We start from the raw sequence: 16,408 nt of genomic DNA on the forward strand, positions 1-16,408 counted from the left end.
ATAGGCTATTTATTGAAAATGCATTGTAAAGGCCACCTGACAGCTCCTGTCCCAATTGTATGTCTCCATGTGTGCTCAAGGCCATGACAGACAACTAAGGCACTTTAATCTGAGATCACTTCCCAGGGCAACACACTGGAGGCAAAGACTCAGCTGGCTTTTAGGCTCACAGTTTCATATGACTGTTCACTCCAAATCTTTCTGAGCCCTTTCAAACTCACTAAACACTGATTTCTGATGCGTCCCCTTGATGCTCAGCAATTTTTAATGCTTATAAAATATTCTGTATTTGCAAAGATCTCTGTGGAAAACAGCATGCCCACACTCCCATAAATAAACAAAACCCAGCAGTCATACAAATCCTTCCAGTAAATATTATCCAATCTTGCAAAGATGAACCTATGGGAATATAATTCATAGAAACGTATCTATTTCTTAAGCATATTCCAAAATGCATATTGCTTAGCATACATTATTATTTATATTGTTTATAAAAGCTCTACATGTGCCTACATGCTTTCTGTCATAGCCTTTGTTATTAAGTTCAGCCTTATTAAATTTACATATACAAAAATTGTAATAAAACCCCCCTTTGGATTATTCTGACAACTCCCAAGTAATTTAAACTTAATTTTATAGAGGCAAGATTTGAGAGCATTGAGGTTTTGCCTGGAATTTCTAGACCTTGAGCTCCATAGCTGGAGCTCACTTGGCCCACAGCTTGGAATATCAAGAAATCACAAACAAAAGGCTACTTGCTGTATCAGCGCAGACCTACACCATGGCTGCATTGGGCCAGTCTTATAAATACTCTGCATGTGCACAGCAAAACTGACACATTCTTGGTCAATGAGATCTACACATAAAAACTGCTTCACAGGTGCACTGACGCTGACATATCCCTGGTGCTATGAGGTCACTGCAAACAGATTTCGCTCTAGTACAGACACCTGTTACAGGAATCGCGTTCAGGAACTCATATCCTTATATCCTTATCCTCATATCCTTATTTTCAGCAAATATCCCTTCCAGATCTGATTATACTTAATTCATGCCTGTGAATATCATCTCCTGAGTTTGTTTTAAAATCTGTGCAGCTTCACCTACTGGCAGTAACACACCCCTTGTTTTCCAGAGTGCTGTTCCATATTGCAAGTAACTTCTATTGTTTTCCATTGTGAGACCAGTACCTCATCTCTCTTGACTGCTGTGCATCTCCTAAAGCCTTTTGGTTTCCATCAATATACACACACACTTTGTTCACTGTTATTTCATAAGTGCTCATTGATCTCAGCATCTTTGTGTATGTGTGTGTCACCTTTTAGTACATGGGTGGTTTTGTTTCTATAGTGCTTCTTACTATAAACAATCCTCTCACCCCCAAAAAATCACCTTGAATGATCAATTACTACACTGTCTTTATTTGTGTCTGGAATCAGCCAGTCCTCCCAGTTTGGTGTCATTAGCAAGTTGGCTGATGACACCAAACTGGGAGGACTGGCTGATTCCCCAGAAGGCTGTGGTGCTGTTCAGCAGAATCTTGACCGGCTTGAGAGTTGGGCAGAGAGGAACCTCATGAGGTTCAACAAGGACAAGTGCAGAGTCCTGCACCTGGGAAGGAACAACTCCATGCACCAGTACAGGCTGGGGGTCAAACTGCTGAAGAGCAGCTCTGCACAGAGAGACCTGGGAGTCTTGATTGGTAATAAACTGAACATGAGCCAGCAATGTGCCCTCGTGACCAAGAAGGCCAATGGCATCCTGGGATGCATCAAGAAGAGTGTGGCCAGCAGGTCAAGGGAGGTTCTTCTCCCCCTCTACTCTGCCCTGGTGAGGCCTCATCTGGAGTCCTGTGTCCAGTTCTGGGGTCCCCAGCTCAAGAGGGACAGGGAAGTGCTGGAGAGAGTCCAGCGCAGGGCCACCAAGATGATCAGGGGAATGGAACATCTTTCATACGAGGAAAGGCTGCGGGAACTGGGGCTGTTTAGTCTAGAAAAGAGGAGACTGAGGGGGGATCTTATTAATAGTTACAAATATCTAAATGGTGGGTGTCAGGAGGTTGGGACATCCCTTTTTTCTATAGTAGCTAGCAACAGGACAAGGGGTAATGGGATGAAGCTGGAACACAAAAAGTTCCACTTAAATATAAGAAAAAACTATTTCACTGTTCAGGTGAGGGAGCACTGGCACAGGCTGCCCAGAGGGGCTGTGGAGTCTCCTTCCTTGGAGGTCTTCAAGACCGGTCTCGACATGTGACCTGATCTAGGTGAACCTGCTTCTGCAGGGGGGGTTGGACTAGATGATCTCAAAAGATCTCTTCCAACCCCTACCATTCTATGATTCTAGGTCCAAAAGTCCTTACATGCAGGATGTAAGGTCAAGTGAGTACTTTTTAAGAACTCTTATCTTGTCAAAGAATTGCCTAAAAAATTTGTCACGTCAACTAAAACTTTAACATCCCAGCAGGGTGTGACCTCTCCCATATCTATGAGATTTAAGCACTAATCATCCTATTTAGGTCAATTAGCTTTCCCTAGCACCCAGTCATGCATGTTTTTGGTTGCTCGTAACTCCCCCTGAGATAACAGCCATGTGTGTGCTCAGATTCTCCTGAACTACTCTCTTCTGCATGGGTGGGTTAGAAGGAACGACTCTGCCAGCCTGAAGCTTGCTAAAACTGTTCAGGGGATTTTAGTGAGCACAGACTGAGGCTGCAGCTGAATACAGACTGGTAAGTAATCAAAGAGCAGAAACACTCATGTCAAAGAAATGTGGATTACAAACCCTCCCATTATCTTCAAAGCGTTTAGGAAAATGTAAAAGGAACACAAATATTTTCCCTAATTGTGTATTTAAAATTATGAGTAATTAAAGAAGGGGAGGAAAAAAACCCACCCAAACCCAAAAGAAACCCACCCGAATCCAGGGAGAAAGAATTGCACAGGATACAGAACGCCAATAGCACAGAGCTACACACAGGCCATGAATCACCTGATGTTAGAAAGGGGAAGGCTCTTAATCACAAGTGTAGTCCTCCATGGGTAACAGCAGGTGACTACTCCATCTTTTTCTCACTATTTAAAGTCCTTGATCAGGCTTCCCACATCTGAGGCCTCCTCTGGACTGGTATAGATTTAAAATACTTAGGAGTTCCCCTCAAGTTCTGATGCATTTAAGGGGTTTTGGCTTAGCTGCAGCGTATCCTCAAGCTGATTTGACTGGAAAATTAAGTTGTTGCCTCCTGGACGTGAGGTTCTTCATTTTATCAATCCAACACTTCACAAATACTGATACATTAAGAGAAGGGAAGAATGGCTATTTGCTTGAGTTTATGAAATGAATCTGTGAACCACAAACACCACCAAGTTTCCAAAGCCATCACTTAAAACAGTTTTAATTAAGCCACCACATTTGAAAGGAGTGTCACATACATTAATATCACTTGAGTGTAATTAATGACTATTTGCAATAGCTTTCTCACAAACATCTGTATTGTGTAACATGCTGGCTATGCTTCTACCCCTCCCAGTATATCCAGAGCCAAGTTTATTTTACATATGTGCTTTTTTTGTCAAGCTATGACAATGCTTATAAAAAACCAAACATACAAAAGACTTAAGTTACGCTAAACCCTATTACCATACCATTCTCCCTCACATTAGGGAGGGTGTCTATTTTCTTATGGGTTTTTTTTCTCCTTCTCAGCTTTTGCTGTGCAAGGATTTTCCAGACTTAGGATTCTCTGCTATGTTTTGAAATCACCAGAAAGAGGCACTATCATTGTTCATGATACAGGTAAGTCTACACAGTATTCCCCAACAGCCAGTACTATAAAGAAAACAAAACAATGAAACAGTTGTCACAGGATTCTCTTCTTTAGCAAGAATCATAAATACATACAGTTGATATGCCACAACTGAGTTTGTAACACAGTTCTGAAGTCTGCAGATGTTTATGCTCTGTAAAATTAAAAAATGTAGTCCTGGAAGGGATCTTCAGAGATCATTTTGCCTTTCCAAAACAAGATTGTATGCAAGACATAGAACCACCAAATTTAAAAAGGTGTTACAAAATAGAAAGCTATACAATATGATACAAGAAATACTGGGCATTGAAAAAGCTTAGTTCTAAGTGACTAGCTTTACAGTATGCTGGTCAATGTTTTGTAAGTTTTGTTTTGTACATGTGCATGAATACATACACCCACACACCCTCTCAAGTACTGGCTTCGCCATAGTAAGAACTAAGTTCCCAACTGCTCCCCACACAGAGTAACACACAGGATTTGCTTTCCGCCCTACCTATAGCCACCTTGGAAATCTGTCTGAGCTACTTCCCCCAATCACTGGAAAAGGAGCTTCACAAACAAGCCTCTTCCTTCTTCTCCAGCTGAAGAAAGCTCAGACAAAAACTACAGACTGTAATTAAATATGCTGTAAGCTGCTGCAAATCCATGACCAACAGAGGCACACCTCTGCCTTGTTGGAATGCTTATTTAGAATCACTGGCTCCAGAAACAAAAGCTAGGAGCCAGCCAGATTACTCTCAAAGACAGGTATTTGTATGAAGTTTGCATATATAACTTGCTGACAGAACTGCTTTTCCATTTTTACCTGTTATCCCTCACGAAGCATCCCCAAGTCTACTAAACTCTGGAGTACTTACAGTGTGCTTAAAAAAAACTTCTGGAGCTTTTCAACACTTCACGCTAACATTTCCCTCCAAAGCACAGCTGATACAGTGCAGCTGTAATAGCATAAAGAACAGTGTGTTTCTACTCTAAGGTATCTTCTAATTCAGCATCCCTCAAATATCATGTAAAAATGGAGTTTAACATCTGAAAGTTTATTGATTCTTTCTGTGACAATGTATATTAGATTATATATGGCTCCACCACAAGTCCTGCAGGGGCCACAAAACCACCAGCAAGTGTTCCATTAGCCACTGTTTTATACACCAGTTCCATGCTTTAGAGGAGATCTGTCCAACAGCACCAATTGGTGGAAAATAGATTTTATTTTCCCCTGAACTCAAATACCTAGTAGTCAACAACAGTCCAGTAACAGGAATGTCAAGAGAATCTGCGGCAGTAGGTGACCGCAATAGTCTCGGGGATGTTCCTTCCTTGGGATCGACTTTGGTGGAAGACAAAGCACTCTTTGGAAGGCTGTTTTTTCCCAATTCCACTTAAGGCAATTTTTTCAGACGTGAAAACAAAATACCCTGCAGGTCCCTGTAATGGTTTGTTTGAAATCCTCTCCTCTTCCTTTCTAAACTTGAAACACTATGAATGAACAAATATTTGTGTTAAAAAAAAAGGATAATTCAATTAGTTGGGAGGGGAAGGAGCAAGTAAACCACCTAAACAGAATTGTCAGGAGAATATGTAAATAATAGTTTAGGTAAAAGCTATTTGCTTTAAGATGCCAATGTTTTTACTAATTTACTGCCAGGGCTAGTAGGAAATACTCTGGAGAAATAAGGTGGTTCTTTTCAGTCTCCTGTAATTGCATCAAATTTACATCAGAGGCGCTCCTCTGTTGTTTTGACAGTTAATTGTACTAGGATTTAATCTTTCAATTTAAGTATGGTGCTCTCTCTGGAGAAGAGTAGTAATAGGTAGGCTTGATGTTTCCCAGGACTTCATCTTCCCAGTTGGGGAGGCAGCAGAAGAAGAAAGCACAACCTATTACAACAACAGTGCTGGCCCAACCAAAGCCATAGGCCCAGCTGAACATATTATCTCCTGTCAGTGGAATTTCTTCTGCGAATTTCACTGGGTAGATGACCAAGCCTATGATCTGGAATGCAGCTACAGAGAAAGAAAGGAAAGCAGGAGTAAGTGACAATGAATGTATTACATCCTTCACCAAAAAAAAACCAACACATCACCAAAAGAAACACCCACCAAAAAAGCCCACTTGGAGATAACTGCATGACCTTTTAAGATATGTAAGGATTAGCTTCAGTCCTACCACCAAATCTGCATTCTCAGAGGTATATGACTTCTGGCTAAGGCAGATCCCAGCACCTATCTGACTGCAGCAGCTAGAGCTGCCGTTGCCAGGTTGCTAAGGCACATACTTGCATACCATGACCAGCCCTGTCCTACAGCCAGGCACCCTGATCCCTGCAGAGCCAGTTCTTCCCACTGCTGCTCCTCCCCACGGAAACATGGGATGCAGCTAGAGCTGTTGGCTCCAAAGTCTTAGCATGCAATATGCAGGGTCAAAGGTGTTGGTTGCCTCCCTACAGTACTTTTGGGAAAGTGCTAACTGACAAAAGCCACTGGAGCTTCCCTAACCATTATCCTCTCAGACAGTACACCAGCCTTCCCTTGTTTCCCATGAAAATGAGTCATAAACCAGACAAAGACAGCTCATTTCATAAGCGAGGCTCCACCTAGGATGCTTTTCTGCTGATGCCTGTTTTCCATCTAAAATAACTGTCTTTGTGCCCAGCCTTACCAACAACAAAGAGCAAGCCTCCAATTCCTCGCACAAAGTTGAAGCGGAGTATCTCAATTGAGAATGCAATGACCGCAAGGGCGAAACAGATGACCAGGATCACAAAGCCAACAAGGTACGTGGCAGCTGCTGCTCTCCCCCATCCTTGAAGAGAAAACAAGAAAGATGTTACACACAGCAATGCACTGAACTGAACTGCATTTGTTTTACTTTTAATCAGATTTTGTTGAAATCCTTCACAGTAAGAAGCATGCCCTATGTCAAAGCAATACTGTATGCCTCCAAAGCGCACAGCTGCAGGGAAGAGGCACCACAGTTCTGTGAAGAAGCACTGAACTCCCTGCCTGCTAACTTATCCTGCTGAAAAAGGGTAATAGAGCAGCATGATAATAGAGATAACACCTCCAAACTCTGTATCTGGAAGAGACAGACATCTGAGCAGAAACAGCACACAACCACTGAGAATGTACTTTATCATTACTGATCCTGTTTGACAGGCAAGTTTACAAAACCACTTCCATGCAGGGGGAAATATGAGAACAGACAAGAAGGTGCCACCACGGGAGATAACTGCTAGGAAACAATAGTGCTGTCAGCATACAGTTTCTTGCCTGTTTATTTATAATAATGCACATGGAGCAAAGTTAGCATGACCAAAAAGAAATTGATTTGGAATTGCTGAAGTCAGAGATGACAGAGAGAAAGCTCTTGAAAGTAAATATCTATTCACAGATGAAAAAATTTAGCAACATCTATAACACAGCAGGTGGAAGAGAAACGGGAGGATCTGAGGTAAAGGAGAAGGAACCTCTTTGAATCCTTACTTTGACATTTGATGGGATGGGGCGGTGCAGATTCTTAGGATCAAGTAACTGCAGGCTGGAGAGGCTCAGGTATGAAGCAAGTGGCCTTATCCCAGCAGAGCAGCACCAGCACCCAGAACTCACCCCCCACAGGCCAGGACAACAATAGTCAGAAAACATCCCTGAAAAAACAGACAGCAATTCCCCTTTCACAGTTAACACAGGCTTGTGAAAAGGCTCTGACTATGACCAGATCCTGTCCTCTTTAGGAAACCAAGCAGGAGTTCAGGTGAGCCCAATGCAAACCACAAGCAAAAGTACCCTGCCTCCAGGCCAGGATACCTGCCCACGTGGCCTAGACATAATCGGCTACTGTTTTGTTTTCCAGTCATCTGTCATCACAGCTTACTTCCCACATCTGCATAACATAGGTTTCTACCTTCACACATCCAGACAGAGGTAAGGCCAGATCCCAAGCTCTCTAACATAGGAATGAAGACAGAACAGTGAGATGTAGCTCAGGACGTTTTCAGAAAAATCTCTTCTAGCACACCTGTCTGTTCCAATATAGCTGAAGGGACTCTGGAAACACTCTGCTTTCAACATAGCCTCTGTTCTTTCTGTACAAAAACTAAGAGGAAAACTACAGTAAGACAGAGAACCTGTTCCTAAAGAGTTAAAATCTTCCACCTTAAGAGTTGCATGGGGAAAACCTAGTAATTTGAGACAGAGAATGCAATAAAACTCCCTGACACACCTCAACCACATACATCGACTTCTTCTCTCAAAACAGAGCACTGTTTTACAGCTATTTTCATTACATCAATCTGAACTGGTTTCTTTCCTCCCCTATTCCAACAGCAGAAATGAAATACAGCAGCCATCTGTCAGACAAATCTCTGCCCAAACCCCCAGATATCACCGTTGACACCTGAAGATGGCCATACTGGTGTAAAAAGGGTAGAGAAGAGGGGATTTTTTTTCCACCTCTCCCTTCTTGGAGTTACTCAAGACAACAAAAACTTTCCAAATCAGTTCTCCTTCAGTCAGTTGTGCATGTTTCGTACTCTTACTTAAGAGTGCTGAGGGGTGAGGAGGGAGGGAGGACACACCTGATGAACATCTGGAGATTAAAGCTACTACTACGTCAGTAGTCTGATAAAAATCTTTCCATACAAAACACTTTGAGGTACCTAATGCAGGTGTTGAGTATTGTCTCCACAAGAGAATTTATTTAGGGATAACTAACAAAAAGGGATATTTAACCACTAACAGACAGCCCAAGAAAAGTAATTCTGACTGAACAACCTAGGAATGCTATTTATCCATATTTGCCCTACTAAGAAAAAACGCACAACAAGGAGTGCTTAGTTATCAAAACACATTCCCCTTCAGATGCTTTAACACATGCTGGCACAGTGTAGGAAACCAGGTTTGGCATCTGCCCGACAAAATTTAAGTTGCAAACTCAAATACACCTGCAGGTTAGACATCTTGAGGTTTGGTGCACCACAGACATGACTGCAGGACCTATATGCCAGGAAGCTCCCAGTGCTCTCTGCTCTTTCCTTATACTCTGTGCTTACTTTACAGGTACAACAAGCTTTTGGATACAGGTCAGTACTGGCTACCCTCACAGTGATTTATTTTCTTGTCTTTGGCAACATGAAAGTGACAACACATATAGCTGTAGGTGATGTCAGGAAGATCAATATCAAGCCCAGCTTTGTTTCAAGTCTTCAGAAACAGGACAGTGGTAGATATCACCATTATGAAATTGAGTGGGGTTTGTGACAGAGTTCCATGCTTCTCCAGTAGCAGTTATCAGCAGGCTGATACAAATCAGACCTGATAAGACTGAGTCATAGGTGCTGGCAACAGCACTGGATAAGACTATTCTGGTCTGGACTAAACACAGCCACTAAACATCCAGCCTGACAGATAAGCACTGGTGGGAGTCACAAGAAGAGCAGCAAAAAGCTTTGGCATTGTACATATACACAATGCAAGACAAACCTCAAAAAAAAAAAAAAAATCTAAAGTCTTTTAATAAATTAGGTGGGAGGTTGCACCCCTAACCATGCAAAGGGTGCAGACCTGGCAGTCTCCTTTCCCACATAAATCGCTGCTACCCTCACCAACAGTGAGAGATTTCAGCTGAGGGGCTGCTGCTGCTGCAGGGCTCCAACTGACATTGCTGTTTTCCTCTGCAGATTCCTCTTCATCCTGATGCCTACCAACTCAGGCTCTCAGCTCCTTTTGCTCCCAGTGGCTCCAGAGAGCTGACCAAGATACCACAGGCACACAACTCTTCTGTGTTTGCAAGATCCTCCACCTACAGCTCCCAGCTGCCAGGAGAAAGGTGCAGGTTTACATTGTCGCTGTTTGCTGCCTTAAGAGCTAGAGAGACCTTCTCACACTCAGAAGGATATGAGACTCAATTTCTAGCTGGTTTATGCTCAGAACCACCTTGTAATCACAAGACATTTAGCTAGAATGTAAGTTTTCCACAAAACCAGAATTTTCTCAGGTACTTTCATTTCTCAGAGATTCTTACTCAAAGCAGGCATAAATAGGAAATTAAAAAAATGTCAGAGTAACTTGAGGCTGCATAAATACGACAGCAGAACAGGGGAGCAGAAGAGCAGAACAGAAGGAGGTATTAGCGTTCCCCAAGTCAGCTTTGCCTCAAAGAAGAGTCAAGTTATTTGCATCTAATCACCAGAAAAGTATTTATCATTTAGGTGGTGTTGAAAGAACATTAGAAAAACTGTTCAGGGGGTGAAGGTCTATAATTATTAAGAAGGATAAAGAATTTTATTACATAGCATGATTAATGATGACTACAGAAAGGAATCAAGCTGCAAATATTATCATGCAAATAACTAGGAGGGGTTGGGATTATTTAATGATGAGCACCAGTAATACGATGAAATTTAAAAAAAGGAAACAGAATCTTAGTGTTAGGTGTATTTCCTCATTTTATTCAGCCCTGTCTCAGCCTCACTGCTGAGGAGATGGAAGCTCTACAGGTTAGGCTATTTAAATATAGATTTCCCTTTAGAAATGAAGAAGAGGACTGGAAAAATAGTCTAGCAGAAAGATGAACTGTCAATTGATTTGATGTTAAGAAGCTTCTCATCTTTGTTCACTTACAAAAGCAGAAGCCAGTGTTTTAGCTCATGAATAACTGCAATCTTAGGGTACAAGTTTTTACCATTATGTGCATAGATGAGGCACATTTTTACACTGTAGTTAATACTTTTCTGTATATAAATGGCAGTAGCAATTCTTGTTCAGCCTTGAGAGCCCATTGCATTGAATGCCAAAAAATATCTGCTTTTGTTGATGAAACAAAGGAGTAGTGGACTGCGAGCAAGACAGCACTGTCAGTAATATTTTCTTGCTCACATAACATGCAAGCTTCCATAGATGCATGACTGGTGAAGGGAAGCTATGAGCACACCCACCACGAGCACTGGACAGCCCAGAATCAAAGATGTGCTGGGAATTAATACTGGGAATCACAGCTCTGTTTTGGCTTCAGAAATGGAGGAAAAGCAATCGCTATACTACGAAACTACTATATAAAAACCCATTAGTACAGACTTCCCTTTGGCCACTTGGTTCTGCTGGGAGCTCAGGAGAGGCAGATCCTATATAAATAGATCCTATAGTTTTACCGACTTTTATGAGCTCTGGGTTGCTAGCAGTGGAAGTGTGCCTGCCCACAGCTGACCAGTTGGGACACCAGCCCTGCCTGTTTACTGGGATCTTTTACTGAGAAGTTGCAGCAAATGCATTCTGGGTGTAGACAGGGACACCAACTGCTACACCTCCTCCATTAGCATTTTTCAAGTGCTTCAGCTGACACTATAAATTAAGTTAGCTTCAAATACATCCAGGCACCATAAATCAGACAGAAGCATGCCTGAAAGGAGGGGTACTGAAAAGATAAGAATACACAGAACATTCCTCCTTTATTTACCTAGCCCTTCAGTGAAGTTGTGCACTCAACTTCCCCAGTAATCTGTGGTATCAAAGTCCATGCCTCTAGAGACATAGGTACAGTGGCACAGCCACAGTGAAATGTGATTCACAAACGCTGGGTTCCTACTTCTATGTTCCACCTTTTTTATTTCCTTTTTCGTTTTTTTCATGGCACTTACTAAGGATCCAGATGAATCCTTCCCTTTTTCTAGGTTAGCTGTTGTGTACTTAATGAATGCCAGCTGGCTGTTAGGAATACAGTAAAGAGTTAACCACTGTAAGATCACCTCTGCTGCAACATACACGCCCATCTTTTACAATGGTAACTCAAAGCAAAGTTGCTTGGAGCAGCCACTCAGAAACAAGAGCACACAGTCACACACAAGTATTGCTCCTAAACTTAAACTATAAAGGCAACCACCCTTTCCAAGTAACCACATTGCAAACAACCCTTGTCATAGCTGATGGCTTACTGATATGTTTTAAACATAGTCAGCATTTTAATCTTTCGATGGTCCAGACTAAGTCATCTTTAGTCATCATTTGGTGCAGTAAGAGAGCTTTGCATTGCAACATTTTTATACTACACAGACTGCCAGCCAAGTACTTCCCAGACACAAAGGAGCACGGAGCTCTAAAAATCCCTTCCCTGCACTCCATACCAAATGACATCCTCCTCTCCCTTTTCACTTCTTCCCTCTCATGTGGCATTTGCAAATGTGCATTAAGAAGCAATGCAAGTTGAGGAGACAATCCTATTTGCAAATCTTTGTCTGGTCCTTCTCCTTTTTCCTCATTTTAAACGAGTGGCTCGTCTGCTTTTTTTCTTCTTCATACACACGCTGCAGCTCAATTAAGAAACTGTCTAATGGAGCTTTCTCTTAATGGGGATCCACTCTAAAGTTCTCATTTCATCAGGAAAGGCACTGGTTGGTTAGCGCACAGTAGTTACTGTATGCAAAACACAAGTTTATGCATCTCAATTAATTAACTTTTCTTTTCCTGCAGCAGTGCTGTAAATACCTGCTAGGCATTTTTTCCTTTGTAAATGCCCTCACATATTTTAAGCCTAATTGCATTAGCATAGAAAAAAGGAAACAAATCAAACCTGAACTTGTGTGTTACATCCAGTCTCTAGATGTAAATAGTATTTGAGCAGACAGTGGCATTGATGTAATGAAAACTAGAGAGGCAGCAAAGTCAAGTTAGTATAAATAAACCAAAGATTTAAATAAGTTTTGGGTTAAATAAGCCAAGGCTTAAATAAGTGAAATCAAACATACTATTCTTCTCTGACAGCTTGTTAACTACAAAAAACAGCAGAAAGTTGCTTTTGCTGCACAATACTGAGGGCTGATGCAAAGCACACACCCACCAGTACCCAGGGACATGAGAAACAGTGACACTACAGGAGAAAGCTAATTTCAGTAGCTCTACTGTATTAGCACTTCTTCCTTGTGCAATGTAAATTCCAGCAACTCTGAACTAGCTTTTCTTCTGTCTGATGGGGGAGACAGATATTTTTGTCACATCAGCCAGATTTCCTCCACCTACAGTAAAACTTGCAGTCATCACCTGGCTGAGAAATGAAGCCACTGCTCTTAAAATATATTCAGGATTTAGCCTATGCCTTGAGTGTTGCAATGAAAACCTTCTTGAAGTCAACCTGCCCTGCTTGGGTGGCAAGGGAAGAGAAGGCAAAGAGAAACAGTTCCAGCTTTCCCAGATGAAACACACCCTTGCAGCTTCCCAGTCCCCAAAGTATCCTCATTCAGAATCTTAAGGCGGGTCTTCTTATTTGTCCAGAAATATAGAGAGAAAAGCAGATGTAATCAGACACACGTGTTCTAGCAAAAAAAACAAAAACAAAACAAACCCCACAAAATCCTCCCCCCAAAAAACAGAACCTGGGAGTGTGCAATATTATATTAACAATGCCAGACACAGAAGCAGCTCAGCAAGTTAAAACAGGGACACAGTTATCCCCTAAACTATGTCCCAGTGGAGTTCAGAGGTATACAGAGGAAACTGGGGTGTTTTTTTCTGCCTGCAAACTTATAGCAGGTGATTTTAAGCTTCAAGTTGAGAGTCATCCTTGCAGCCACATTCCCTTGGCTAGGCAGGGTTAAATTAAGGTGTCCTCTAAGACCACTCTACTATTGTCCAGGTGTGGCTCTGCACAGGACACCATGCATTAAGATTTTCATGCCCAGGCAGTGGGAGCTGGCTAATGCCAGGCAAGGCTGCTGGGTGGTTGTTAAGAAAAAGTGAACTGAAGAAGGGACTTACAGCTAGGTGGCTCTCTCACTTGGGTTGTACAAGAACTTTTAAAAAGAAGCAGAAGACCAACACCTTGGCTTCTCAGCGTTGTACCGATAGAAAAGATAGCTCTGAAGCAGTCTAGACCTGCATTTCTTGGCTGGTTTAGGCCCTGAAACGGCACTAGTACTATCTCTGCAAGGGAGACTCCATCCCAGGAAGCAGCAGCTCCACCGCACGGAGGTGAGGAGCCCATTCACGGCATCAGCACCCACCACAGCTGCTGCTTTCCAGGTTCCTCACTTACCGTAGTCCATGAGGGATTCGCAGTTCCAGTTGAGGTCCCCATCGCCCCGCGTGCAGCTCTCCCACAGCGACGCTTGCTGCACGTAGGGCTCCGACTCGGACTCCAGCCAGCCCCTGCCTGCCAGGGCGATGATGCCCATGATGATGGCCAGGCCCAGCAGCAGCGGCAGGAGCCACCGGCACCTCCAGCAGGCGAGGCCGCACACCACCATCCTGCCCGGCCGGCGGGGACGCCCGAGGCTCGCAGGTAGCTCCTTGGCACGGACGCTCCGCGGGGACGGAACACTGGGTGTCTGCCGCTCCGACAGCGTTTTTAAGGCGCCGAGGGAGGAGGCAGTTCCACCCACATTCCTCTGACTCAGCCCGGGGCCGGCGAGGAGAGGCAAGGCGGGAGCGCGGGGCTGGGCGTCGCTCCTCGGCCTGCCGCGACTCCCTGCCGGCCTCGCCAACCCCCGGCCCTTCCCGCGCTCAGCTGGGCACTTAACCCCTCGCTGGCTGACCTCGCACTCTCCCGCGTCCCGACCCGCTTCCCCGACACCACAAAACCTAACTGCAGCAAAAACTTTGTAGTTCTCGCAGGGTTTTGCAAGCCCTGCCCTCCTGCCGGCTGTGGAAGCTCATCTTTCTCTGCTCTGATCACTTGACTGACAGACGAGCGTTGCTCACTGTTGACCGTGCTAATGATCGTAGCTGCTTTGGGTACCAAAAGCTTGCAACATTAAATAAATGCATGTCTCCTTATGAGCACCAAACAACCTAACAGTCCAGGAGTGATACCTACGACATATATGCCCTGGTCTTTCCCCATCATATATCTGCAAATGCACCCCCAAAACGAAGGGTTCTCCATCACATGCAATGAATGGACATCCAAAATTTTGATCACAGGAGAAACACTTTTCTGCAATAAAATCTACACGTGTTCCATCATGTCATTCCACTGCCCAGCACCAATGAAAACTCTCATGAGCAGACACATGCCTCTCACAGGACTAGAGGTCCATGTGTTTTGTGCACATAACTCACGCATTTTATCAAGTCTTGGAGTAGTTTCAAGGCTTTAGCAAAAAGGTCAGTACGAGGACAAATCTGAAGGGCTGAAAAAGAATAGCGGGTAGGGGGAATTAGATGGATTTCAAGGAGGATGGTGATGTATGAGTTTTTATTGGACTGCATCAAATACGATTTTGTTACAGTCATGTCAAACGTGGTCAACCTGTGCCCCACATCAATGCCTCAAAAAATATTCAGGGGAGATGTCCTGTGAGGAAGAACAATCAACCTTATTTGAGTAGCTATTGCTGACACATACTAAGGAATAGGTTGTGATACTAAAATCAGAAAAATAAGAAAATCACCATAGGCAAGTTGCAAAAATCTCAGGCAAGTTACCTCTAGCCACACAGAGTTCCACCACCCTTTTCAACATCCTCCTCAATGTTCCTGCCAGAAAAATCTAGAAAAGTACTGTAAGTGTCTAGAAAGTATGTACTTGAACATACTTGTTACTACAAAATGAGTGAAAAATGGGATTGTGAGAACTATTAGTTCTGTCAATAATAAAGTATACAATTTCTATTAAAAAGTAGCTTTAAAAGATTATTTGTATAGTTGTTGTGTAGTATGTGGCTTTTCAAAGAGTGCAAATGAAAAGCTGCAGCTAGGGATTAGTGTAACATTGCCTAAAAAATTGAAAAAAGGGTATTTTTACATTGATGCTTTCATGAATTTCCACTTTTGAATACCATTGGGGGACTATTTGCCATTTAACTGCCTTTACTAGTAAGTGCACATTGACTGGCAGAATAACAAAGGGCTAATTTGAAGATCTAATCTAGCTTTAAATCACCTATCTGAAAACAATTAATAGCCTGCATATTCCTGCATAGTAAGTTTCATCGTGACATCCATTCAGCCATTTACTGTTTATATACACACATAAAATGTTTATATACACACACCAAGTGTATTTACTTTAACATACAAATACTTTTTATTCATAACTCCCCCTCTACTCTACGGTCCTTGCCATTCTTTCCTTACAGTATCAATTAAAATCACATATATATTTATGTTATTCTCAAAACCTTGATTACCAGAACTTCATGCTTCTCAAATCCAACCAAATAATCCATACCAGCACTACAACTAAAATAATCTTCCTCCTTTACTCCTGATGGCCATTCCCACCATTCAGATTTCAGTACAAATTCAAAATAAAATAAAGCTGTAAATACACTTTGTCTGATTTTCTTGCAAGCATAATTCATTAGCACACAGTTTTTGCATAGAGAATTAAGGGCAGAACTGGGCACCATGATAATCTCTTTTTGTCACTATATCAGAACTCCACGTGTGCAACGCAGAGAGGTGATTTTCCATCAGTCTCAGCACTAAAGTCACCTCAGAAGGAGATGCAGAAGGTATTTTCTTCAATGTGAAAAGTGAGAGCTGTCAGAAGAGAAGGGAGGTTAAATTCCATCCATTTTGCAAGAAATAGAGTAGGAATGCACCACTCAGGAAAGTGCTTGCTTCATTACAAGGTCAAAAGTTAAGAGAATTCCAAAAGTTCAAACAGGAGCG

General features: G+C 42.6%; 1 protein-coding gene across 1 annotated transcript; it reads right to left on the reverse strand.

Moving 5' to 3' along the window:
• Nucleotides 1-3,366: 3,366 nt before the first annotated feature.
• Nucleotides 3,367-14,161, reverse strand: LOC104551742 (p53 apoptosis effector related to PMP22). The gene is made up of 3 exons (XM_010207542.2): nucleotides 13,827-14,161; nucleotides 6,468-6,611; nucleotides 3,367-5,812 (listed from the first exon to the last, which is right to left on the reverse strand). The coding sequence occupies exons 1-3, from the start codon at nucleotides 14,035-14,037 to the stop codon at nucleotides 5,577-5,579; spliced, it is 591 nt and encodes a 196-aa protein (XP_010205844.2). The 5' UTR covers nucleotides 14,038-14,161; the 3' UTR covers nucleotides 3,367-5,576.
• Between the last annotated feature and the right edge of the window lie 2,247 nt (nucleotides 14,162-16,408).

The sequence above is a fragment of the Colius striatus genome, chromosome 2 (assembly GCF_028858725.1).
Source record: "Colius striatus isolate bColStr4 chromosome 2, bColStr4.1.hap1, whole genome shotgun sequence".
Lineage (NCBI taxonomy): Eukaryota > Metazoa > Chordata > Aves > Coliiformes > Coliidae > Colius > Colius striatus.

Excerpts from the sequence above, each read along its gene's own strand:
- LOC104551742 (XM_010207542.2), bottom strand. The coding sequence starts at position 14,037 with ATGGTGGTGTGCGGCCTCGCCTGCTGGAGGTGCCGGTGGCTCCTGCCG. Across the intron at positions 6,612-13,826 it reads CGAATCCCTCATGGACTACG|GATGGGGGAGAGCAGCAGCT; the intron begins GTAAGTGAGGAA and ends TTTCTCTTCAAG. Across the intron at positions 5,813-6,467 it reads AGGCTTGCTCTTTGTTGTTG|CTGCATTCCAGATCATAGGC; the intron begins GTAAGGCTGGGC and ends CTTTCTCTGTAG.